We start from the raw sequence: 27,733 nt of genomic DNA, 5'->3' as shown, positions 1-27,733 counted from the left end.
GGTTAGTTCGTAGTTACTGTGTGCGGAAACTGATAACCGTTTTGCCAAAGTAAAAATTTCAACACTTCCTGAAACCAGGTTGAGACACAACCTCTAGCAGACACATCTGTGTTTGTGTCATATGGGAAATACAGTCAAAAAGAGCTATAAGGTCATTAATAACTTTGTAAACTCGTTGATTTCCTTAAGGATTCATAGTTTTATATTTATAAAACCACCTCTTTGCAGTTTTCATTCCTAATTTTGTAAAAGTGTACAGCAAACTTCTATCATCCTAACGTCACACTCTCCCCATACGGCATGAATGCAACATAATGACATCGATGCTTTAGTTATGCTGCATGCCATCAACGCTGATCTGATGTATTAAATGGTTTAACTTGTAAATTGACCTGTAATGTGACGAAACCCAGCAAAGAAAATGGACCAATACTTGCAGACGATGGTATCCTTTCTAGTCCCAACGCTGAACCACAGTTGGTTCATTCCTCCATGCACACTGTGAAGATTCTATTTATTCAAACAACCATGTTAAATATTGACATTGAAGCATCGTGTCATTTAAGTCTTTTTAGTTTTATTCATTAATAATCCATTTTTTCACAGTCACATTCAGTTTTACCATCACTCCTTTCATTTCCCTGCTGGTGAAGACAGGTGTCACTCTTCTTGATATTGGTAAAAAAAAAAAAAAAAAAAAGGCAGTCATTGGTTTCCAGTATATACGGTTTAAGGTTTAAAAATCATTGTACAGACGTGGAAGTTGGCTATAGATAGATATTATATCATTGTTGATAAGTGTCTGCTTCATATTGGCAAAATTATATTCACATTTAAAGCAGACACGATGGTCACTGTGATGGACTGCCAAACTCAAGTGAATTTCAAGCCTCTGTTAGTTAGTTTCATTCATCCGTGACTTTGGAAACAGCTGTAGAGGAAGCAATCTCACCACAAGCTCCCTGTAGTGGCTGTTCTGGGGCTTTCAACCAAACACATGGTCCTCATCAGCAGATGGAGGTTGCCCAGTCGCCATGGAATGGATTCTTCTTGTCCATGTTGGTGGATCCAGCTGTTCTGGATCCATCAGCAGAATTAAGATGTTTTAGGACTGGGCAATACTCCATCCGCTGAAGATGATCAGGGAATCAGAAAGCTGCGGAACAGCCACTAAATGGACCTTTCAGTGAGATTATCATGAACAAACAAACAAGTAAAAACACCTTTATGGTCCTTTAAGTTGAGTTTACTTGTGTGAAATTGCAAGAATGAAGAATGTTTATGTATTTATTGTTTTTGAATGTTCTCATTCATATATTATTTTGGTTCTCTGTCCCACCAACCTGACAGAACTGTTCTTTTAATGGAGAAAACCACTCTTGTAATTATGTTTCTTCGATCCTGCCTCGTGTGGTCATGTGCAGGCAAACCTAAAGTTCATGAAAGTCTTTTTGAAATGTTTGTCACCTGTTTTTTAACATCGGCATCATCAGCTGACCATCAGTGAACCATAACTGAAACATTAATCGTCTGTTTAGGTTTTGTTTTGTTTTTTTACGTGACAGTATTCTGATTAGGGCTCAGTTCTTTTCACTTTCAACTCAGTTTTTCCAAGATTGCGAAAAAAAGAAAAAAATCTATTCATTTTAAGAACTAAACTGAAATAGTAAATGTGTCGCAAGCGAAGTGAGTTGAAAGTGATTTGATGTCGCCCTTGTGACATTTTATGTCCGTCTTGCCATTTTTGAAGTAAAATGTATAACAATTATAGCAACGATATTTATTTATATTTATATCATTTCTGTTGTATGTTATGGAACAGTAAAATTATGATTGTGAGATAAAAACCTGTTGTGCTCCTTTTTGTGTTTGTCATATATAATTATTTATATTATGTTCGGTCTCAACTTTCCGACTTTTCTTTTATCTGTTTATAGGGTGCGGGGGCCACCTGAGGTCCCCTCTGACACTTCCAGCACTGAGCACCTACAGCACTGACGTCCATTGGTTCACCTGGAGCTCCCAAAGTGCGTGCATGTTCAGTCTGTTTTTTTTATAAGAAATTTACAAAGCCACAATGACGTCGCCCACTGGCCTGCCGTTTTGAAGCCTCAAGCTTGGCTTTATGGGCATCGTCATCTTGGTTATTTGGAGCAAAAAGTAATCTTTGCTCCACGAAGCCCATGTCTGATTGGTTCGTCACAAGGCTGTCCCACCTTAAAGCATACCTTACTTTATTTTCCTCTAAATGGGACCATAATTTACAAAAAAATGTGCCAAAATCCCCTGCAATATTCTCCTGTTGGTATTTTTTTTGGGGGGGGGCGCTACCCACACGTTTAGATGTGTTGCTCCTTCCACAAATGCACGATCCTTACAAGTTGTACCTCATTGTAAAGGTGACTAATCAGGTTTTCCAACGATATAAAATACAACACCAATTGGTTTTATTAAAGGGGAGAAATAGTTGACTGAAATAACATTTCCAAACTTTTGTTTTATGTGGTGTGTCAGTCTGGAATTAAACACACTAAAGGAGGCAGCAAACTCCAGAAGATGGCAGTAACGCAGTAACAGTGATGTAATGATATCTTCAGCCTGTTTTTAACAGCACAAACGCCTTAGGGGAATGTTTAGCTCACTGACTGTCTGTCCACTGTTCTTTTCAATTAATCTCACTGAAATCTTATTTTAAGACTGATCTAATTATCATTTAAGGCTGGATTAAGTGACTCCATCTGTATTTTTTACATCTAAATCCACGTTTTCCAAAAATGAAACAATATGATGTGCAATTAACGAAACACATTCTTCACACCTGCATCGGGAGAAACCGTCTTTATTTTACTGACATGCAATTTCTTTGGTGTTCCACAGCTTAAAAGTCAAGCGGTATCATTTTCCAAACATACATAGATCATCATTTCTAATCTCAAAAGTAGATGAGATTCATGTTTTTCCATTTACAGACATGGTAAATGTATTGATGCATTCTGTGTAACAGGCACACGTCACTTGAAATTGCCCCCTCAAAGGTATGAATGCAATTATATTTTAGATTCGTTATGTTCTTAATGTAATTAAGATTTAGGAATCTGACTTGACAGTATTTACTGCACCATTGCTGCCACAATCATTAGTCAGTAACAAAAAAAAAACGGAACTTAAGTGGTAGAAACAGAAAGTGTCTTTAAGTGAAATCACACCATGCAAAGTTTTCTTCACAGCTGATAAACTGCATGTACTGCACGTGATAAGGTAGAAGTCTGTCACAGCCTGTGTGTGTGTGTGGATTTAAAGCTTTTCTATTTGCACTCAACACTCCAAGTGCCAACAGCACTTAGAATGATTTTTAAATATATCAAGTAATATATTTGTACATGCCGAGTAAGAATAATCACAGCGTCTGAGTGTGATGTCAGACCAAGTCAAATCTTTTTTTATACCATCGTTGAGAGGATTGATCTTATATTTTTACGCTGCAGAGGGCTAAGTTAGATTTTAAAGAGAGTCTGCAGGGAGAGGGCATTATTTTTATTTCTTGCCCTCTGCAATACAACATGGCAGGACACGTTAAATCGATCCAGCTGCGGTTTCTTCAGCAGCCACTAGATGCTGATAAAAAGTCCCAAATAACGGTCTTGATTTACATTCCTCTTATTTGTATTCCTCTTGTTTTTTACTGGCATGCATTGCTGTTTTTTTTTTTGTAATTTAACCACTTTGGCAAGCCAAGGTGTTCCGCACTTCCATAACTCTATGCTACTACGGTGGAAACTTTATGTTTTAGGGCATCAGGTAGATACATACAGTATACCAGTGATGATTAAACAGTTGAAGTCACTCTCATCATTCCCTTGTGAAAGAGAGGCAAAGAAGCTGATCCCCAATCAGCTTTGACAGAGACAATTTGAGAAAGCCTTTATTGTTTTCACATGGATTTATTTTACCTCCCTGATCCTTCTTTATGTTGTCAAGGAGAGTTAGGCTGATATATGGGGTGATATTATTGCTGAATCAGACACGTATGCATCAATGAAGCCCATATCTCAGCCCAACTCTTGTCCACAGCTTTGCCAGACTCTCCGCACATGGCCGTGCTCTTCTCAGCTGCTCAGCAGCACGATGATGTAAATGAGGAGCAGGCAGATGAGGATGAGGGTGAAGTTGACGAAGAGCTCCTGCAGGTTTCTCTTGGCTTGTGGATTCACCTCGATCTGAGACGCTCGACGGATGGCCGACTTGGTCATGTGCTGAACGCGCTCCATGGAGGCTGTGGAGGGTGTAAAGAGCCTGCTGGGCCTTCTTTTTGGGGGGTGAGTGGAGCTGGACTGAAGCGGTCAGGCTGGTTTGAGGAGTTCAGATGAGGGATTCAAACTGCTGCTGGTTGTCTGAAGATGGTTGGATGTTTTTGGCAGCCTGGCCTGAAGTGGTTTAGTCCAACAAAAACTGATCCTCTGCTCCGTCCTCTTCGCTTTGAAAAAACACAGACAGTAAGGAAAGGTTATTAGGTCATAGTTTTTTCAGTTTCAACACTAAAACGTCAAGAGCACTTCAGCACCCTTGTTTAGGTGATGCCCCCTGGTTGTGACCTTTCTGTATCGTGCATGGTGTGATGATAAGGGAGCTGTTCAGAGGTGCCAGCTGAGGTTTGATGACGAGCTAATCCAGACTCTTGGAGTGGCAGCAGCACAATGTGAATGACAAGGTGTGTGTACAGGAAAACAATGAGCAATAACATTATTATACAATACATTGATTAAGAATATTACCATTTTACCACTATAATATAATATAATATGATATAATATAATATAATGTAATATAATGTAATATAATTTTTAAAATATGTTTTAACATTGAATATCCACTATATGACTTAACAATCAACAATCAAAGGTATTAAAGTCAGAAAAAGTCTCATTTATAAGTTATTAAGAGACACGTAGTCAATATCTACCAAACGTTTGCTAGTCATACCAGTTGAATTCGGCAAAACTGTGTTTTTTTACCGATGAATTCTAGTTTTAACCCGTAGAAGAAAGTTTTTAAGTTCTTTTTTAATATTTTCTTCCTCTGATAACAGTCTCACACATTCTGCTGATAAAAAAGCATGCGAACAGACACAATAAATGACCTTCACGGTGCAGCTGCATCCTCTCTACACTCTCCGCTAAATCCTTTTTTGTCATCTGATCTGCAACTTTCCTCACTGTGACAAGGTGACCGTGTTTTTGCATCAGTGGCTGCCACAAACAGTGAACATCTTACATCTGCTCTGCCAAGTTCTTTGCTATTTTTAACGAGAAGAAAAGTCCTGCTAGCGGCCCTTGGTTGGGCACATTGCTTCGTAATACAAAAGGGCTTTGGATTAGTGGAGCCTTGTTATTAGAAATGTCAGATGTTAGGGTGATAATCTTGGTGTTAGATATCCTGTGTGCAAAGTAAAAACTTTGTCCTGAGGGTGGCAGTAGAAGAAAAGCATCCACTTTGGATCTATTCTTTATTCTTTGTTATTCACTGTGACTTTGCAGCAGAGTGGGATCAGCATTTCAGCCGTTTGATGCCTTCTGCAGACATTTCAACACATTTATTTTTATCACTTCTCTTTGGTTTCTTTCGCTCCTAATCTGCCTCACAGCCGCCGTTATCACTTGACATGTTAACACCTTTTACTCGCACCCGTACACTTTGCTCATACCCCAGGGGTTAATAACTGAATTCTGATCCCTGAAGACTTTCACAACCACTTTGCTGTACAATATAATCCTGTTTCCCCTGAAATAACATGTATGAAGAGATTAGAGTTTGTTTGAGTTAGAATACAATAATTAGCAGGGCTGATATGCATGATAACCTCAGCCAGGAAGTGTTTTTATTCATCTTTAGGCATCTTTCTCAACCTAAATTTTATAAAGATATATTTACATGTCCAGTAGTTGAAGTATAGTCAGTGATGCATGATGTACAATTCAGTGGACTTGTGAATACTTGGAAAATTTTGCAATTGCGTGACTCCTTATTTGTTACTTGATGTCACCATATTTTTCTTAGCTGCATAGTTTCTTTTTCTAGAAGGTCTGAACAGAAAGAAATGAGCAACTTGGTGTTTCTGGCTGTCTGTCGACCATCTTGGTTTCACTCTATTTTTTTTTTCACTTGCAATGGCTTCCCACTGGGTAGCAGTGTATGAGATGATGCAGTAGCATCCACTGTAGTGGCTGATGTGCAACTATGTCATCAAAACTCAACGCATATACAAGAAAACAGCTTTTGAATAGCTGTACACTGTAGTGACCTCTATGCAGGAAAGGGATAAAGTTTTCAAATCAATTAAAGTCACGGACCAAATGGAGAAAAAGGTGTCAGAGAGGAAAGTGATCCAACCAAAGCCTAACAAATTCCAGAAGGAAAGAGCAGGACTGTCTTCTCTAACCACCCAGCTTTACATCACTTTTTAAACCCTCTCTTAGCCAATTCTTTTGCTTCTCTGGCCAGAAACACCACTGTTTTTGGTTCGTTCTCGCTGCTTCTCATCAGCCTTATTTCCACCTGCAGCAGGCAACACTACCTGGTGAACATATTGGAGCATTTAATGGCTAAGGAGTGCGGTATTTCCTGTAGGAGCTCGAAGGAGAGAGTAAAGAGTAACGTTCACGTTTTAGCATGTGAAGCATCACTACATTTCTGCATAAGTGAAGTTTTATTTGTAGTGTTACTACAGTGATGGCACAGATGATTGTTGTTCTGTTAAAAGGACAGTGTTGTACTTTTATATACGCAATCAGCTGTTCTCAAGCGAGATCAACAGTGGGGGCGTGTCAGTTACATCGGCGTTAGGTGTGAAAGTTACTGTTTTATCTTTAAATTACTCCAATATTTACTTTGCAGTGAAAATGACTGGCAGCAAAAAGCAGAGAATGGCAGCTATCGAGTAGTAAAATGTAGGACAGATGGGCGACATGGGTCTGCTGATGCTGACCCATAATTCAAAGTGGGGCATGGTCAGCGTCAGCCGCCTGCTGATTGGTGCCAATAGCATTAAATGTCTTGAATTTTTTTTTCATTTATTCTAAACTAGCAAAACATCTTCAGATATACAGATGTAATCTGAATTTATCTTTGACAGGAGATTAACAGTGATAGAAACACTTGCTTGTCTTTTTACTGATGTATTCATCTGTTTCCTTTAGCTTTCTTAGATATTCTTATAGAACCGTAACACTGAAACATTCAAACCAGAATGCTTCCTCTAAAAATGTACCCTGGTTTAGCTTCCTGTGTAACTAACTTGATCTTTTTTTTCCTATTGACATCTACAAAGCTGTCCGATCAGATTGGTTTCACACTAAAGGCCGATATCGTTTGTTAGCACATGAAGTCCACATTTAGCTGATTTGACTCCCCGGCGCTCTAAAATCAAATCATGTGCTTTGCATGGGAATGTAAGAAGTTGAGATGAGTGTTTATCCCTCGGGGAGGTTCAGTCCAGTTTCCACCCCCGCCTCCTCTGCTCCTCTGTTAGGAGCTGTGTTTACTGTATGGGAACAATGACGTTTTTATATCAAGCAATGATTCATACTGTGCTTCTCTGTATCTTAACACAAAACATCAACATAATCCCTCACGGTAAGATCTGTGATGTCTGACTGTGTAACACAACTTCTGCAGTTGCTCTAAATGCTCATCTAGCTAGTTAAGTTAATGACACTCAGTTTTCACAAGAAACTATTTCCTGGTAATTTAATCCAGCAGAAATACATTCAATTTACTTTCAATTTAACGACTGCTCTGCTTTTATGAATTCTAAGCATTAGCATCTTGTTTAAATCCTCTTTTATTATCATTATTATCTCTCAATCTACTGTTCTGGAATAAGATCAGAGTTCAGATCAGATGTTGTACTAGAGGATGCTGGTTCTTACCTTTCAGATGAGAGTAGAGCTGGTTGGAGTTTGGGAGAGAAATGTCAGATATGCAACACTGTCCAAGGCTGTAAACACAATGAGAGAGGGAGAGAGAGCAAGAGAGAGAGAGAGAGAGAGAGAGAGAGAGAGAGAGAGAGAGAAGGGGGGGCAGGACATCCCAGAATAAGATTTAAGGAGAGTGGGGATACAAAGTTGTAGCAGGTCTGGTGAATTATATATGAGTTTCCCAGCACATTTTAGTTTTGTTCAGAAACCAGGTTCCCATGACTGATAAAAGTTCAAAATGCACTTTGCAGATAATATTAGTGATCATATGTTTGTACTAAAGTGTTATTAAATTAAGCTCATAGGATTAGAGCTATGATTTTGACCTAGTAGCCAAAGCTGGAATTGCATGCCACTTGACCCCGAAACTTTATGACATACACGTCCACAGAGAGCTGAAGCCTATAAACTGTTCCAGAAGTAATACAACTTACTGACACCACACAAATCACTAAAAAACCTCTGTATCATGTGGTTCATTCCATACTTTATAGATAACATTAGAAACATTTCCAACATTGCTGTTTCAAAAGCCCATAAAAAAAATTTCCCACAATTGCAAGTCCTTTGAATGCAGGTGTAGACATCCTTTTAGACAGCAGAGTTTACAGTTGAATGATTGGTTAAATTAGAGCATTATTATGCAGCTTTATTTATTTTTTTAAATTAGAAGAAAATATTAAAAATAATTCAGACAATCAAATTTGGTCAGCCAGAGAAAGACACTAATGCTGATGATGCATCATGACCAACAAGGAAGAAATGTCATCCAGTTAGTGTAATGGATGGGGCACTATGTTTGGATTCCCCACCCCTTTGTTCGATACACCCGTGAAGTGTTAGCTGGGAATGACAATGCGTCATGGCACAGCTAGCGTGCAGTTTGGCCTGCAATCAAACATCATGGCAAGGCTACGCTATTGTCTTTATCATACTGGCAGGCTGATGGACATTTGGCACCGCATGGTGACTATGAACAGCTGATGGCACCTCTAAATATACAATTTGGGCATGACCACACAAGTGCCTGAGAATTGATCCTTTGGGATCCTGATATTGTTGAAGCAGCAATGATAAAATAATTTCCCAAATAGCCTTAATATCTAAATTAGTCTTGTCTCGTTTCAACTGGTGTTACGTCACAGCATCCAAAAATCTTGTTATCTAGAGCATAGCACTAGGAAGTTATAGTGTAACCTTCATGAAGACTCATCGTCTCGTCACCCCCAAGGTGAAACACGATTTGTGACGTACCGCAAAGCAACATGATGATACCAAGTGATATTTAATAACTCATTGTGGTGTCTTTGACGAAGTATGTGTTTGGATGCAAGTGAAGTCTTGGACAACAACCGCCGTTTGGGAGAAATCAAATGAGATCAGGGGTTCAAAATGGTCCAGAAAAAGTAGAAATAACCCCCCTTGCCTTGGCCCAGAAAGCTTTGCATGTGCCTTATAAGGAGAATGTGCATGTATACAGGCTGTCAGTCACATACCGGGCAGTCTGCTTTGTTGTTATTGCTACTCACTGTACTACCGAGGATGCACACTTCAGACAGAGTACATCCAGATGTTTCTGTCACATTCTTTTATGTGACTTTTATGTCAACTTGTGAATTTAAAAATTTTCCGACGATAAGATAAAGCATTGATCCTTCCTTTGGCAAAGCGGGCTGCTAAAGTAGGAGATACAAATGCATTAAAGACAACAGACAATGTTCCATTTAAAATATAAAAACACATCAGTGAGAAACATCTATTAAAAATCTGCCAAAGTGAATAAATGTCTTTGACAAAAGGACATGCTGTGTTTATGACATTTTCCTTGGCATTCATTCCTCTCTAGGTAATTTTTTGCCAGCTTCTGTAGCCGTACCTGGAGCTGTTTCCTGGCAAAAGGAGCCTGAGGTGATGTGCTGTACTATTTACAGGGAAAGCAGCGAGGTGAAGAGTGGTTACAGTCAGGAAGTGTAACGATTGGGACAGGAAGAGGCCCAACTTTGGCCTTTATATTAAAAAAAAAGAGGGCTAAATGTGGTCTTTTAAACTTAAACACAGATGTAATGACATAAGACATGCAGTGCAGTATCAGGAAATGTTATGGGTAAAAAAGACTGTATGAAAGGTCACCTGTCTCCAGAGGGATGAGCAAGTCACTGTTTCTTTGTTTGCTTTCTGGCCATTCGAGCAGCCTGGCTCTGTTGACGCCGGTCTGGGTCATTTGGTCCACCGCTCTGGTCCACACGGAAGTTTCTCCGCAAATGCTTGATGGATTTCCAAGAAATTGTTGATCCCCAGAAGATGAATCTTAATGGCTTTGGTGATCCCATGTTTCCCTATAGCATTACCATGAGATTCACATTTGTGGTTTAAAGTAAGGAGGTCATCCGTCAATCCATCCATTGTCTATACCGCTTATCCTTAAGGGTTGCGGGGGGTTTCGATAGACTGGTTTACTGACACTGATTTGTACTTGTAAGACTGAGTGTTGCTGCATTGCTACCTGACAATTAGTAAGCATGCTAGCTTGGAGAACTTTTATATCCTCTCAGCAACTCTAGCCAGTCAAAACTGTCAAAAGCTTAATGATGCAGCAAGAGGCCCTCAAAGTCTGTTTTTGTTCTGCAGTAGGTGCAATGGAGGCCTGCAGGGATCCTAGCACTGTCAGGGTAAATCTAGGGGGCAAAGAGTTAAAGTGAGCAAGGCCCTCAAACCAGTGAGGAGCTACACTGTCTGATCAGACCATCTTTAAAAAAAAAAGGCAAAAAACTGGCAATGTGATTAACTGTTAGAGTCTTTCTCACATGGTGAGAACGTGTCTGTGATCCATTTCTATCATCATGATCTTCTATTCCATCTTCACAAACACACTGCTTTCATTTCTCAGCTAGAAAAAATGTTTAGCAAGAAAGCAGCTTTCTTTTTTTTTCTTCCCTTGAGCAGTTCAGCTCTGCAGCCTTACATGGTGAAACACCAGACAGCTCTGACCTAAGACTAGAAAGAGAGGAAGATGCAGAGCGAGAGAAACAACTAGACTGATAAAGAAAACCATGGCGGGCCAGAGAAAACAGGACGATGCCTCCGCTGCCAGTCGGAAGAGGAAGAAATTTGTTCTCTCCAGACCAAAGATGCAAGTACAGAATGCACAAATGGAGACCAAAACCTGTGACATTTGTGACTCTGCTCACCACATTCCCATGAAGCAGACACCAGAGAATTGTTCTTGATTGGGTTGGGATATATATGTGGATATTCTGAGAAATACTTGCTCCCAAGTGGTATTTAGATTTGAATGTCCCCATGACTTCGCCTTTGACTGCACCCTCGGGGTAAATGTTTTTTGGCCTGTTCTTGGACATTAGAAGTAGATGCCTCCAAGGGGCCACCAGTTGGGCTTTTTCTGCAATCAGAACTATTGTACAATATGCTGCAGAAATGCAATGTTATTTTTTATTACTATGACATTATCATTAAGTAAGCTACCGGGAATCTGCACTTGTACGTATTCGCACCGGCGCCCCTGCTACGCCATGCAGTCGCCTCATTCAAGTAGGGGCTGTGCTTTTTCATGCAGTACCATTGTCTGTCTGAGCGTGGTCCTATTCCCTCCCAAGTCCACGCAAAGTATGCAGGCAAAGAAAGTAAGAAATGCTCGCTCATGTCACAGACCTTTCTGCTCAGGTGACCATACGTACATACGATGACGAACCCTTGTGTAATTTAAGCTTCATTAGTTCTAGAGAATAGGCACTGTCAGGAAAGCTCTACGTCATAGATTATAGTCTAGAGTATACTCTAAATAAATGAGGGATGTTCTGAGCTGCCCTCCTCTCTTTCCATCCATTATCATTAACTGACCGCATTATAGCGAATAACTGTCATGTTCATTATGCTTGTAAAGCAATCCTTATCATTGTCATTGTACATAAATGTCTAAATCATGTATATTGCTTGTAGTACTTGAGAAAAGAGGTTGAGGCAAAAAAGAGATTGATGTAGGATGAGTGAGAGGGAGAGAAAGGGCGTTTTAGGGGTGAGGAAGGATGGAGTAAGGGTTTACCCCATCAGCTGTGTTTACTTTGGAAGACTTACCGCTTCTGTTGGCAGCTTCACACACATTCCCTCTTTCCCTTTCTCGCTCTCTGTTCTCCAGATATAGCCAGCTATGTGGAGAAGCCTACAACTAGCTTTTCCCCAGAGGCCTCAGTCTAAAAGCAGGGTTTATCTGATGTGGGGCTTCTGAAGCACGGTACACAACCATTCTCCTCTGAAACACGCTCTAATGACGGAGAAGTGATTGTGGAATCATTTCACTCAGATTAAATTTAGAAAAATCTCATTTAGAAACTCAGGTGGGTTAAAGGTAGGGACAGGTCTTGTTAAACATCATAGACAATAGTGGGGCAAGTATGTAATGTGTTGTGAGTAAACCTTAATCTGATGAGTTATTTGTTAATATCTGCAAATGAGCCACGAATTCAATTTAGAATTCAACCAACTGGAGGTGAAAGGTGCAAGTTTGTCATCCTGTATTCAGTTGGCAGGTTTGCCGTTTTGGACATTAGTTGTTATTTATTTTTCAGTACAGCCCGGGAGCTTCCGCAGCAGCAAGAAAAATAGAACATGAGTGACATGAAGGAAGCGACTGACAGTGTTTCTAGCCTGCGGGGGAGCATGTCTGTCTGATGGATCAACAACTGACGCACGGGGCTGTAATGGTTCTTCGAGTCTCTTTGAGTCTCTCTTGATTAGTGTTGAGGTTCTACGTGAAGCCATTATGAATTATTACTCACAGGGTTGCTAAAAGGTACCATCTGCTATCACTTGCACCAGTTTCGACTATTAGCATTACGACTAAAGGTTATTTTTGCTGCGTTAAAGGTGAGTTGTCTGGTAGAAACCTTGTTTTCTTGTTGTCGAGATGAAATCACAGGATTGTGCTGATATTGTTCCTGTCAAACACAAGTAACTTTAGACAGAAGAAATTATATTCCTCATGAAAAGATGAGTCTATTTTGTGCCAGTAGTTAGCAAATGTTAGATGTTGTTCATAAACCATGGTCCCAACCAACTAACCTTAACTAGCTAAACTAAAAACTGTGATCCTATATTGATGTTGGCTGGTGATGGTCTTCGATGTGTGTCCTCGAAGGGATCTGCTAATCAGAATATTTTACCATAGTATTATTAAAGCATCTTTAACCCCAAACGCATTGATCTGAAATTCTGTTTTTGTTTGTCCTACAGCTATTTAGAGCACTTTATAGCACGGTGCTATGCTGCACATCCTGGAGATATCACCGAACCCCCACCCCCACCACCACCACCACCATCACCACCACCCCCCAGCTGTAGGGATGCTCTGCTCAGAAAGTGATAAGGTCCCACAGAAAACCAAAGGAATTCTCCCCAGTTGCTGAACACTGTCCCAGCTGCAGTGCTCCAACTATAAAACAATGCAAATCAAATACGTCCAGTCCGCCAGAATAAACACTTCAAATCAAGAGCAGCCATCCACTGTCATGCTGATCTATCATCAAATATGCAACACACCCTGTCTGAGGCATTCACCTCACATCTCCTCAAATAATCCACCAAGCCAGCTCCCCTCATCTGTCCAACTAAAATAAAACAGACTGAATATCCAACAAAAAAATCCAACATGCGCAATAGTTTTCATCCGAGGTGTGTTGGATCATTTCTTATCCACCACACCTGATTTTGAAAATAAAACGACTCAAATGACTTTGTAACCCAGTCACACTGATGTATGATGGCAGAGAGTAACCACAGTAGGTTACTGTCGTAACACTAATCCAGTGCACCCAATCCTGGCATGTGCATCACGCTACCTCAAGCTTCAATCAAACCACATAAAACAAATGTAGCTGGGCCTCCCGAAATATAACCTCGCAAATCCACAGCACCTGATCGCCATTGTCCTCTGTCACGTCTCCAAAATAATCACTCAAATCCAGCGCCTCCAGACGATGGCATTCCACAGAGATACCCGGCAACAATCACTCAAATTCGGAATGCCTCGGGACACTCAGACTCTAAAAATAACATAAATCCAGTGCACTGGATTTTTGGACACACTTGTCATTCCTCTGAAAATAGAAACTCTAATCAACTGTGAGATGAGAGCTGCGATCGCTGGATGAATTATTTTTCACTACACTACACCACACTGCAATCCAGTTAGCTGGAGGAAAAATGTGTTTTGGATTCAACTGCATGGAAACAAAATTGAAAGCAGCTCTGAGACATCCCCGACCCTCTCTTGTAGTCCTGATGAATCTCCTCTCCCCACCATCCTCGAACATACACTGGCATCTCCTGTCAAACCTGTCAAGTTACTAAAAGATCCATCTTTGGAACATTAACCTTGGACAATATGTTGTGAGGTTCTCGTCATGTGTTTGGATAACGGTGGTAAATCAAAAAGATGAAGATGGAGATGAAAAATTGTTTTTTCTGATACATTAATGGTTTAATCTGTGGTACGTAATTAGTGATTTGTGTCCCCGTCTTTAGAATTCACACAGATTCAATATTGCTCAAAATGCCTTCACATATTTTATCACCGTTTCAGTTGACCCAAAGGATCTACGTTGTTCAAATGTGAGCATTAAACAGAGAGTCTGTGAACAGTAACCCTGTTCCTGCTCTGACATCCACGGAGGATTACAGGAGGTATGTTGTGGACAGTGCAAGCTACTTAATGTTCTTATCATCGGCCGTCATTAGAGCACACAGTGAGCATTCTTTCCATTGATACAATATTGTGTCATCACATTGAGTCTATAAAAAGATTCTCTATTCACAAAGGCAGCCTCAAGAGTACAACAGGCTGTGCTGAATTAATCCCCGTTGAGTCCTGTAAAAAAGAAAGATATAGCACAGCATGTCAACAACTGCTGAACCCTGAATCTCTTTTCACCATCTCTGATAAATCAATTGAGAAAGAACATATTCAAAAGCACTGGTTCACCATAGTTGTTAACTCACTTAACTCACTCCTCTGGCTGCAGTTGCACTGTAAACCCTTCTACTCATGGTGGGATGTATATTGAAAACTTTAGCCCCTTTTCCACCAACATTTCCAGGAACTTTTATTACCAGGAATTTATTTTCCTTTTCTTCCACAGACTCGGTCGTTTCGAGTTGCCGTCTCGAAGTCCTGCTGAATTTCTTCACTGCACCTTTAAATCGTTCATCTTGATGGGGGCTTTTGTCTAAGCTCTTTTTGGTCAGAATGGTAGTAGAGAATAAAGATGATAGAGGGCAGATGACATACAACACAGGGCCCTCGTCAGCGTCAAACCAATTACATTGGCACCAAAGCCACCAGGATGCCCTTGAAGTCAGGATGTGAAGTGGCCTCTCAAGCTCTCTTTATTTGGTCTGTTTTAGTGAGCCCAACTTTTCCAACTGAGGATGAGTCAGTGATCTCTGCAGACCATTCCTGTAGTTAAACACTCTTCAATCGTCTTTCCTGTTGCTCCTGTCCACCATGAGTTTAGAGGTCAGGGTCCTCTGAGTGGCCAAACCTCTGGAGCCGATAGGCCCTCAGACTCTGAGCAGCTCTCTAGCATCACCTCACCCTGCTGATCCAAGAGCCGTTCAGTCTGACACAGTCTAATTCAAATATCCGATTGGTGTAGTTATTTAGAGCATCCTGATATGACGTCTCATGGAGCTCTCTGATTGGTTCTTGGGGTTAAAATGGAGGGCTGTGATTGGAAGCTGAGTTATCTGAAGGGTTTTTGTGTGGTGCGTTTGGTCTGATGTACGGACAAGTTGGATCCGAGTAGTGGAAAAATAACTGCTCTATTTATAAAGGCCCATTTAACAAAAGAGGGTCATGGGTGTCCCTCACAGGAGCACAAACAGTCAGCCTGTCCTCCTGCTGCCACGAACTCACTTTATATAAGTTTATAGAATCAGTATGCACATATTGAGCTGGGACTAAATCTAACCACAAGCTCCTTTCATCTAAACCCCTGAGCTCATTTTAAAATTCCTTCATATTCTGGAAATTTCATTTTATTTTATTTTTTTTTTCAGATGAACAATTTAGTCAAAACTCATGAATACGACTTTATATCTCATAATAACGACCTGCTTATTTATCAAATAATGCTGATGACATTAAAAGCTTCCCCTATTGCACATGCAGTATGAGGATAAAGAGCAAACATATGCTTATATGCACGTAAATTACCTTTTTTTTTTTTATTAGTATTATGAACACTTAGAATATATACAGGACCAGAAGAACCACAAATAATCATAAAGTGACATATATTTTCATTTCAGACAGTGTGTAAACACAGTGGTATTTATTTATTCCATCATATGTACGTCATACTACACATTTTATAAGTGGTATTTCATGCAATACTAAATTGATAATAGTTTAGCAGTGGTTTGTGTTCATTTTGAACCACAGACACGTGTTATACAATGGTGCCACCCTGTGGGCAACTGCAGCAAAGAGCATCACTGTTAACTAAACTGACTTTTTCTTTTTGCCAGTGGATCAAATGTAATGTTGTGCTGCTCATTTTCATTATGTACTGGTCAGACTGCAAACTGTGTATCCAGAGATCTGCTGTGCATCATGTAAGCTCTGTTCTCTCTGCTCTCTGTTCTGCATTTTGGAATTTGAACGACATTTTTTTAAAGGACAGAATTTTTCAAGTGGTTTTTCTTAGTATTAACAGTGGGTCAAATATGAATAGAATTATTACCAATTCTGCAGCGCAACTCTGCATTATTTCTTCAGCTCTTTCAGCTCATTAGTTTTATTAACCTCATTTCCCCCTGCAAAAAAGTTCAGATGAACCCTTTGTATATTGTATTGTAACAACAGACAGGTTAAGTTAGCCCCGAGATGGTGAACATAGTGGAGCATTTAACAGGTAAACAGCCAGATATTCACACACATTCACTGCTATGGTGTTGTTGTTTTGCCAATCCAGTAACTTAAAACTATTCTGGTATGTCTGCCTGAGAGCAAGCAGTGTAAAGAGGGTAGAAAATGACATAATGAAAATTGGAAGGATTCCAAACTTAGTCCATCTTGTGCTGTAGAGCAAATGACACATACATGCACATTCACACACCCACAGGTCAAGAAGGAACGAAACTGAAAGAAAAATAAAGCTCCTTATGGATGTGAAACTTAATAGAGACTGAAAAACAATTACTGTCACAGACGTTAATGTGTCAGAGAAGTTCTTTAGATGATCAGTTAGAGGCAGCTTCCTGCTCATTGGGTTTTAAACTATAGGACAAAGTGACATCAGAGTGCTCTGAAGTTAGTGCCTCTTCAAGACCTCGACCCACGAATCAGAATATGCCAAAAACAGCTAATAGCACACAAATTAAAAGCAGCGATAAGCTCATTTACAACTGAGAATGCGGCTTATGTGTTCAAAGTGTCTCTCTGTCATAGATCTCCACTGCTCTTGTGAAATATTGACCTATTTCTCTGAGACACAGACTATCTCAACGCATTTCCCCTGCATTCATAAAGTGGTGCAACAGCCACACGTGCTCAGCAGAAAACGAGGACACACATTTAAAAATCAATGCAATGGTGGCGTTGGGATTTGGTACCTTGGGCACCAATAAAAGTTGGGGTTCCAATCATGTTCATACAGCAGCACCAGACATGTTGAGGCTGGTCCTGTCAGGGCCACTGTCTGTTTTGTCTGTCTCTGTCTCTCTCTGGGTGTGATTGCAGGACTGGAGACAGTTGTGTGGGTCACCTGCAATTAATCATCCACCTCCTGCTACTTAAGTCTGGTTCAGGCATCCACTCATCACCAGTATGTTGACCAGCTCCAGCCCTGGCTTCAGCCCCTGCACTGCCCTCCCTGTCCTGATCCCCGCCTCCAGCCTCAGAACCCTTCCATCACCCAGATCGGCCCCTGAAACTCAGCAGCTAAGTTGTGTTCTTAGTTTGTTCCCTTTCAGTTTGTGAGGAGCACTGATGGGCAGTAACGCGTTAGAAGTAACGCTGTTCACTGTGCGTGGGAAGAAAACTTTTATCCACATCAAAAAATTCCACCTCAAATTTAACCAAGCAGCAATGTCAAAGCCCCGGTTCCCCCCACCGACATGCCCGCTGCGGCTACCACATCCTGTTCCACCGGGCGAAACGTGGAGGGCCCCTCTCCTGCTAAATAGGTGAAACTAGACTTGAGAGCGACAGGACTTAGTGATGCAATGGGCATAAAGTTAAAAGACTGAAACTGATAAAACAAGTTTTAAAAAAGACAGTTTCATTTGATTAAATTTTCTATAATGGAATATGCAGAAAGAATAGAATTAGGCTGAAAGGTCTGTTGCTTTATAGTGTATTCAGGTTGTGCGTTATGTTTTTGAAAAGTAACTGAGTAAAGTAATTAAAGTACCTAATTACTTTTAAAAGTAAGTAATCAGTAATCAGTAACTTATTACTATTTCCAAGTAACTTGACCAACACTGGTGAGGAGTGGCAGCCTCTGCATTTTGTATTCCCTTGGTTCTGTTTATACTGTAAATAAACCTGTGAACATTTTAGGTTCTCAGACTAGCCGTGACAGGTACCTTGTATGGGACAATTTGGCTATCAGAAATAATCAATAACTATCAAAGATAACTCATTATTTAAATGAATGGGACTTTGTGTCAAGATATTTCTAAATGTTACAGAAATCTATTTTAAATTTTAGTGTTTATTGGATTAGAACAGTTTAAGCTCATAAACTCACAATTTTGTGGCTTGAATGTAAATAGTGCACATTTTTCCTCATTAAGTTCTCCTAACAGACTCCTAATTAAGTGACTCCTAACAGATGGAAGACCACGTTTTGACTAAACATGAAGGAAAGATTTGAATCTAAATCAAACATTTGCTAAGAATAAAAATGTTGCGAAAACAGATGACGACTTGCATCGGTTGTTAAATCTGCTAAATCAGTCAGTTTATAATGCCAGTATTTAGGCTGACTCAAAACTTGTACTATACAAGAGGAAGTGCTTCAAACTGTCAAAATGTCAGTGTAGGCCTTTAAGTCTTAAACATACAACTAGAAATGTAATTCTGTTGGGATTCATTTCACAATAATAGTAGAAGAAGCCCACTTTGCTCTTGTTGCTCTAAATATGGTATTATCTTTGCTCGCTTTGTTCTTTGACAATGAAAGCAGATAGGGCCTCTTGGATCACTTCCTTCAGAAACCATAAACAGACACACACACAGAGACAAAAGAGGTGATCTAACTGTGACAGGAAATAGACTTGATAATGGAAAGCGGCTGTTCTTCTTTTCAGCTGAATATGAGGAGGACGACGATGAAGATGGCTGCTGGCTCCATCTCTCTGCTCCTGCTCTGCTGCTCTGCTCTCGTCTCCACAGGTACTTTTCCCCATAGTATAAAAAATATATAATTTGAGTATTTTTCAGGATGTCAGTGTATATATATTATAATTAGTATACATTTTGTAGTTTCTCCATCACCATCAACCTTCCGGTCGTTATTTTTTAACATTCATTTTCATTTTTAAAGTAAATCCTCCTTTAAATGTTACAACTGTAAATATTTAACTTCTTCTTGTTACCTCAACTATAATAAATTAGTTTATTTTACATGTTTTCAACCCAGGATATTTGTACTGTTGTCCTGATAATAATTTTCAATTGCATGCCATAGTGTTTTGTATTTTTTACATTTACTTAAGTATTCTGCAAAAAAATAGTTTTCAAAAGGGAAATTACACCGGAGTTCCGTATAAACAAGTATTTAGGAAATAAAACATGAGAGAATACTGATCCTTTAAAGTTTAACTTAAAAAAATGAATAGACTGTGTTCTAAATCCGTCATGGGTTAATTATAGCACTAAAAGAGAACCAACAAAATAATCACAGACCTACATAAATAACATCTAACACATCTAAAATAGATTGAAAAAGACTGGTGTGCCTTCACATGTGTGATTAAAATGACTCTACATGTTAGTATACCTGTAGCTGTTAGTATTTGTGAAAAAAAAAGGCTTTAAAAAGCGGATGAATGCGAGTTGAAACCTTAACCAGATGGCATCGCAGTAAATAAAATCGTCAAGAGACATTAACTGCAGCAGAAACACACTGCTGATGTGGTCACAGTGGTAGGAAATTAGATTACTGAAGAAACAGGAAGCAAAGCAGAGGTGCTTTGGTACAAATGACCAATCGCGGCCAAAGTCACACAGAACAGAAAAAGCAACGGTATAAACTGAAATAATCAGACAGATTTCTGTTTCTGTTACATTTGAGATGAAACCAACCATTGCCAATCAAAATAAAGAAACTGTGAAATTATCATATAAATATTTTGATGTAATCTCCAGCCTCTACCTATTTTTATTATTGCATATCAATAAAAATACAGTTATATGCTCAGCTGTACAAATTCTAATTGTGAAAAAGCTTTTCCAGGTATTACAGTTGGAGGATCTTATTGTCTCTGATTTTCAATTGTCGAATTTGATCTTCTGGCCAGTTTGTAGCCTCAAAAGTATGAAGATGTGGTTCACATATTTAATGCCTGCACTCGTTCTTCTGCTGCTTCCTAAATTTGCTGTTTGTTGCTGTTCTTATAACAGACAAAAACGTCTTCTTAGGCCTATTTTCTGAGATCTCAACTTATTTGAAAATATATTTTTCTTGTGATCGCAGCTTTGATAACATTGTTTTTGATCATGACTTTATCATCTCTACCTCAAGATCCGATTTTTTGTCGCTAATAGTTCTGGGATTTCACTTTCCATCAAAACTGAGGGCAATTATCTAATTTAAAATAGTCAGATTTAGGTAGAACAAGAGGCTGAGAATCCAATCATCCCAAGAAATCTAATCATTTTAGGTGAGAATGGGTTTAAACATCTAAATGTGAGCAGGATTTTGCCTTTGGACATATGCGAAGCTGTTCCACTTCAACGACTTGTAGATGTCATCAACCGCAACATTTCACTTCCTCTTAATTTGATGTCACAAACTGGAAAAAGAAACTGTATTAGGCATCTGATTTTCTTGACTTTTCTTGGCTTTGATTACTCTAATTCAGTGCTGTGGTTTGTGTGTTCATGTGATGAGCAACTGCTTGGTTTTTGGGGTGGGGTGTTGTTTCTGCTGAAGCCTTAAACAAAGTAATTATAGTAAATTCTGAGTGTCATTATTATTATTAGCATCATTATCATACTGATGGCATTCTCCATGCGAACTGGAAATAAAAAAGCACGTTCTGGTGCTAAATGCCATGAGTCATTTCTGGAGTGGTGTTCTCAGCCTCTCGAGGGAGCAGGGTCTGCTGTGTCTCATGTCACTGTTGACCTTTTCTGTATTTAAAGACATTTTCCTTATTATTAAGTGCCATGAGTTGCCTAAACACACCCATAAACATGTTAATCCTGCATACATCTATTTCTTTCAAGACTTATTCGCTGAGGAAACAAGCAGATTATACTCAACAGGCAAGGTTTTGGGTTGATTTTGCCCATTTTGTCATTTTCACATATTATATTCGCAAAAATAAAGTTTGCTTAGAAATTGGAGACAAACTAGACTCATGTCCACCATTAGGACACTGAATGAAGACTGGGCATACACAGACACATATTATGAGATTGTGTTCCACCGTGCGTAGCCTCTCAGCAGACATCTCATGCACACGTCATCCATCTTCATGGCACTCAGGCTAGGTGACTAGGTGAAATGATTTGTGCAGGTCGGCTGCACTGTTTCACTTCATCGACTTTCTGTGAGCGTCAAATATCGTGTGCACACAGTGTGAAAGCTGCGCGCGCGCACACACACACACACACACACACACACACAGGAGTAGGACACAAGCAGGTTCAAAAATCAAAAAAGAAATGCAGTCAAATGCCTAAAAAGTAAAAGGAAGTGTAAATTGAAGAAAAATATGTCTACTATACATAAAGTAGATTCAACTAGAAATTCTGATTGATTACACACATTCGCCCAGTGAAAGTGTCTCTGCCAAGGTCACTTTGACATAACTGACTAACCACGACCTTCTGATTGAGGGGCCCATCCACTCTAACACTGAGCCACAGCCACCCCCATTGTACTGTGACATTAGCTGTTATTGCAATTATCAAAGAAAAACATGTCAAGGTGAGGGGAATGAAATGGCACTGAATTGTCCCCTAGATTGGATTTACCTATACCAGCATCTTTTTTGGAATAGTTTTTGGCGTTCATCACTTGTTTGTCTTAAATCCCTAGTTTCGCCATGAATTATGCTACAGTGTGCAGACGAAGTAAAATCAGTGATTCAACAACTAATTAGTGCTATTGGGTGTGGGTGGGACAGATGAATGTCTCACTACATGGAAGAGTTGCCTCACTTGTTTTAAAAAAAGGCAGGAGGTGGTGGGATAGCGTTGGCTGGCAGTGGCAACGTACTGAAAACATTACATATTACATATTCATGAAGCCTTCTCTTCATACAGATGCAGAATGGCACAACATCTGTACCAGACAAGGCTGGTATTTTTGTAATGTTGGTTCCCCTGTGGCCTTATTGACTTGAACTGCTTTGTGGCCAACCAGTGTGGTGTGATCTGAAAAGAGGAATTGTATATTGGGTGGGAAGAACTGTAAGTCCACAGTAAATATCAATTACTGCCTTTGGCGAATCACGGCATTGTGACAACTACTTTTGCAATGAAATTTGGAAAGGACGTTCTTCTTCTGATTTACTGTCACCCCCCTGGCCTTTCCTCTTGTGCAACCATTAGACCTCCAGAAGGAATGCCAAAATACCACGCGATTCATGCTTCGCAGATGATGTACTACTGTTTCCATTTTCACTGCGTTGATATCCCACTAACTCCACCCGCAGATCTACATTTGTCTCTTCCATCCAATGCTTTCGTGTTTTAGGGTGTAATGAATACTGGAGCCACTGGAGATCACTAATGAGGATTTTGAAAACATAAAAAATAAGTTACAAAAGTATCACAGTATTATGCATATGAATTCAACGTGATGGTTTGGGGCATACATAACATGATGTGCTGTGCTAAATGTGCTGATGTGCCATTTGATTCTTCACATTTCTTTCTGTTCCAAAGATTCTCAGGCTGGTTGTGACTACTATGGAGCAACAGGCAGCAACATTACTATACTTCTGCACCACCAACTGGTCAACTCAGACATGTTGAGATGGATGCACAACGATGGATTGATCTTGTCTCGAAGGACAGGCAATTTTATTGTAGGGAGTCAGGATGACATTTATGTAAATGGATCCCTGAAGCTGACAAATCTGAACCAAGCCAAAGCAGGGAAATACATCGCAGAGGTTTACGATCAACGTGGACAAAGAATAAAGATTAATAGTTTGAAGGCTGCACAATTATGTATATTGGGTAGGTAACAACAAATTCTTTCTAGCTTTCTTTGTTTCTTTAAGTATATCTTGATATATGACCATGAATCTTTTTTAATGTCGTACCTGGGACATAAACAGAGGTCATGATGATGTTGGGCAGACAATGAAATGTTTTCACATTTTTGTCATTATATTTTACAGTGCATAATGAGCACTACTTCCAATGATGTTTAATCTGTTCAAATCTGCTCTACCCAGACCGTGTCCCGAAGCCTACAGTGACTACTAGATGTTCTGTAGATACTGTCACATTTATTTGCAATGTTGCTAAGGTAAGAACAAATGTACTATATATTCTACTGACAAAGCAGCGCAGAGTCACATCATAACTGTAGTATTTTCTATATGATGTGTTAGTAGAATGAGTTGTACACACATATGCATGCTGTTTCATCAAGGTTTGTGATTTATTATTTTGGCATTTAAGCTAGGGAAGTAACCAAAAGTAAGAAGTTCTTATTTTGTCACTTCTAATCTGAGCAAACTCAGACCCAGAAAAATGTTTTTTCAGTTTTTTTTCTCATGTTTCCCAGGTGCTTAGTATAGATCTCCATTGTAGCATATTCAATAACTAAAGGATCAAACTCCTGTTTGAGGCCTACTTCCAGTTCTTACCCAGAATTTCTGAAATTCAAATTGTTCTGGAAGTCTTTACACCACCTTTTTCCTTTACACTTGAAAGTATACATATTCTCATCATAACCCTCTAATAATCCATTCATTAATGATATTTTTACCCAGGAGACCAAGGATCTCAGCTTTAAATGGCTTCAGGATAACAAGACGAGAAATGAAAACTCTCCATCTCTGAAGCAAAAAGCCAGAGACGTGGTAAAAGACTCTTTCGCGTGCATAGTTTCCAACAAAGTTAGCTCTGAGACCAGTGGTTCTGTTCAACAACCCTGCGTTAAGCCCAGTGAGTATCATCCAGTGATTATCCACACTAAATAAATGTTTGTAGAAAAGTGAAATGTCCTGAAAATTGGTTAATTGGCTGCTTGGATAAGTTTTGCTTTCAGCCCATTCATTGACTGGGTTGGAAGTATTGCAGTATGATTGCTTACACTGAAATAGAAATTTAATTAACACAGTTATTGAAAGAAAATACATTGCACAAGTACTTACTGAATGTGTTTCTTCTCCTCATCTTTCCTTATTAAGAGACGTTCCCTAAAGAACTGTTTGGAATTAATATCTGGATCCTCGTGGGCAGTGGAGGAGGTGCAGTATATTTGCTCCAAGTATCTTCTATCCGATTGTATATACTAATACATCTTTTTAACTTTATACACCTCTCCTTACAGCATACTGTGTTGTATAAGGTTGAGCTGAAATACTGTTGAATTATTAAAGGAAATACACTGAAATATGCAATTGTTTGACTTCTGCATTTCAAATTATTCTCGTTGTTCTTATCCGCCATCAGGTATTGTTCTACTGCTGATTATCATCGTCATTGTGTGCTGCATCCGGGCCAAACGGAGAAAACACATGCAACTGAAAGGTAAGTGTTTATTTTTTGTTTGTTTTTTAACCACCTGGTTGCCATAATTTGCCATACTACTGCATACATCTGAAAAAATAAAAAAAAAAACATGATTTTGAATGAATCTTTGGATGGCAAAGTTGCGTTTTAATAAAATGTTAAAATAAACCCACAGCACTGAATTAGAGCTTTGATCGAGACAATTTCGGCTGAGTGGAGGCCCCTCGTTCCTCCCACTCTCTCTTCGGTACTTGAATGTTACTCACGGGGTTCCCCAAGGTTGAGCGTTTGGCCAACTATTATTTATTTTGTATATTAATTTTATTTGTAAGGTTTTGCAGATGAAAGAGCCGATTCTAATAAACTGTTATTGAATTTAAGATTACATTCATAAAAATTGAATGCCACAATAAAACAGGAAATTCATAACACAGCAACTAAACTTTTTTTTATTACCAGAAGAAAGGCTCTAAAATGTAGAGACCTGTGCTCTGTGATTAAAATTGATTAAGGCTCGTATAACTTTAAACAAGATTAGGTAATAATGCAGGATCCCTGTAAAGGACCAAATCAAGTCAGTTGATGTTATGCTTTCATGCTTCCCAAAGAAATGTTCAATTAAATCAGCACAAACCAGTGAACACACAGGAGGTGGGGGGGTATTTCTTACATGACTGAGGAATGCTAGAGAATTTGAGATCAGAAACATCTGTGGTCTGAAACTTTGAAAACTTGAGGTCAATAACAACAATTGTAGATGAATCATACCAGCCCCAGCATGATTGCAGCATCCCCATGAAATGTCAATATATGCACACATTAATGACGTTATTCAGGTAGTATCGGCTTGTCACAGTACCATTCACAAGGTGTAGGGCAGTTCTGTATTGACTAGACACACCTGCCCACACTGTAACACCACCGCCTCCAAAGGCTCATCTGGTGACAGCAGTGGCTGATGCGTAGCGTTCTCCTTGGCGCCTCCAACAGCATTGGCAGCCATCATTTCTGCTCAGTGTGAATCCACTTTCATCAGAGAACAGCACTGAGGCCCACTGGTTCCTCGTCCAGCGCAAATGCTCCCTGACAAGATGATGACGCCTGTGGTGGTGTGGTCAGGTACCCTTGCAGGTCGTCCAGCACGCAGACCATGCTGATGTAAGTGGTTTCGAATGGTCTGACGTGGCACTCGGGTGCCTCTCACCTCCCTTAAATGTGCCTGGAGTTGAGTGGCATTCACCATCCGGTTCTGCAGGGCACTGTTCATAATGAAGCAGTCCACTTCTATGCCTTTCTGTGACTCTGTTGCAACCTGCTGATGACACTCTGTGACACTCTAAGCTCAGTGGCAACTTCCCTCTGAGAACATTGAAGCCTCGCAATGGCGAAGTGCTGTCGATCGATTGTTAGGTGTCGTCTTGGTCTCATGATGTCAAAATGTGAACAAGCATGGTGAAGACGACTGTTTGTCATTGAACCAGAACATTTTGGTGGTCGATTCATGGATCAGACCGATTTTTGCGGTTAGTCAGCATGTTACGCAATAAGTACTGAAACATTGAACAGTTGGACATGTGCATTTAAAAGTTTAAGGTCAAATTAAGTTCACCTGTAAAGGCTATAATGCATTTTAGGTGCATTCTGAAATTTCATCCGAAAGCCGAATATCCCTAACTTTCTGTGAGTAGTGTATGTTGATCACAAATATAGTATTTGTAGTGGTACAGTGATGAATCAGAGTTCTTTCATAGCATGTAAAATACACAAAAATAGTATAACCATGAAATACACTTTATGTTTCTATTTTCCTACTCAACAGAGGAGGGGGAGCTTCGTTTGGCATGGGCCAATCCTGACCAACAACATCAACATCAACATCAACATCAACATCAACATCAACCTCAACATCAACCTCAACATAATCAGCCTCCCAGTCAGCATCAGCATCAGCATCAGCATCAGCATCAGCATCGTCATCATCGGCATCACCAGCAGCAGCCGGCTGGCCACACTGGTCCTCGCCAACACCGCTCCAAGCAGCACCGTGACCAGCAGTGTCCCAGAGGCCCCGACACTCACCCGCTGCCCAGCCCCAGACGACCTGCACAGGTAGGCCACATAGTGGATCTGCTCCTGGGTTGCACAGTCAGGCTGCAAGTTACCAGTCTGATACTCTTTTTGTTTTTTTCCACTTCCCGTCAGGGCCCCAGACCAGCTGACGAAGAGCAGCCTCCTCCTCTTCCTCAGCCCAGGAAGAAAGCTCCCAAAACGCCGCGAGAGTAATGCATATGAGCGTTGTGGTATAGAAAAAGTAATCTCTCCTCTTTTATTCTGTTTTTACCTGCTTTTCGTTTTCATTCCCAATTTCTTCTCTCCCTTTTGATGTTTCTGAGAACTTTGAATAATAATGCTGCACTCAAACTATGAATCTTCAACATAACGAACAACTGCAATAATTTCTATATCACTGAATGTCATTGGGGTTTGTTTTTTTTTGGTTATTATGATCTTGTAATTACTATTATCTATCAAACTGTCCTTTTTCCCCAAGGTGTCAAGGTATTTCATGGTTACAATTACTTTACTTTATTATATATGATAGCAAAAAGTGACCAAAACTATAACTATATATTCATTTTCAGAGGGAGAAATGTAAAATAAAAAATTAGCGTCTCCTTATTTTCTCTTTGATTTTGTTCTGTTCTTCTGATATTGTAAAATAATGAGGCATTAGGGTCATAATCTCCCCCCCCCCCCCCCCCCCCCCCCCCCATGTTTTTATTTTCTAAAAGAATGTCATTTGAACCGTTTTCTT

General features: G+C 39.7%; 2 protein-coding genes across 2 annotated transcripts; one reads left to right on the top strand and one right to left on the bottom strand.

The window, feature by feature from the left end:
- Nucleotides 1-2,836: 2,836 nt before the first annotated feature.
- On the bottom strand, nucleotides 2,837-7,988 carry LOC139223809 (phospholamban). The gene is made up of 2 exons (XM_070855809.1): nucleotides 7,926-7,988; nucleotides 2,837-4,474 (listed from the first exon to the last, which is right to left on the bottom strand). The coding sequence occupies exon 2, from the start codon at nucleotides 4,266-4,268 to the stop codon at nucleotides 4,107-4,109; it is 162 nt and encodes a 53-aa protein (XP_070711910.1). The 5' UTR covers nucleotides 4,269-4,474; nucleotides 7,926-7,988; the 3' UTR covers nucleotides 2,837-4,106.
- An 11,179-nt stretch (nucleotides 7,989-19,167) lies between these two features.
- On the top strand, nucleotides 19,168-27,657 carry LOC139223810 (T-cell surface antigen CD2-like). The gene is given in 10 exon segments (XM_070855810.1): nucleotides 19,168-19,212; nucleotides 19,214-19,309; nucleotides 19,311-19,386; nucleotides 23,113-23,409; nucleotides 23,631-23,704; nucleotides 24,174-24,348; nucleotides 24,594-24,653; nucleotides 24,859-24,936; nucleotides 26,738-27,027; nucleotides 27,121-27,657. Coding segments are annotated over 10 exon segments (1,272 nt in total). The 3' UTR covers nucleotides 27,202-27,657.
- The last annotated feature ends 76 nt before the right edge of the window (nucleotides 27,658-27,733 follow it).

The sequence above is a fragment of the Pempheris klunzingeri genome, chromosome 24 (assembly GCF_042242105.1).
Source record: "Pempheris klunzingeri isolate RE-2024b chromosome 24, fPemKlu1.hap1, whole genome shotgun sequence".
Taxonomy (NCBI): Eukaryota; Metazoa; Chordata; class Actinopteri; order Acropomatiformes; family Pempheridae; genus Pempheris; species Pempheris klunzingeri.
The sequence above is the reverse complement of the archived record's forward strand: the minus strand, read 5'-3'. Positions and strand labels throughout refer to the sequence as shown.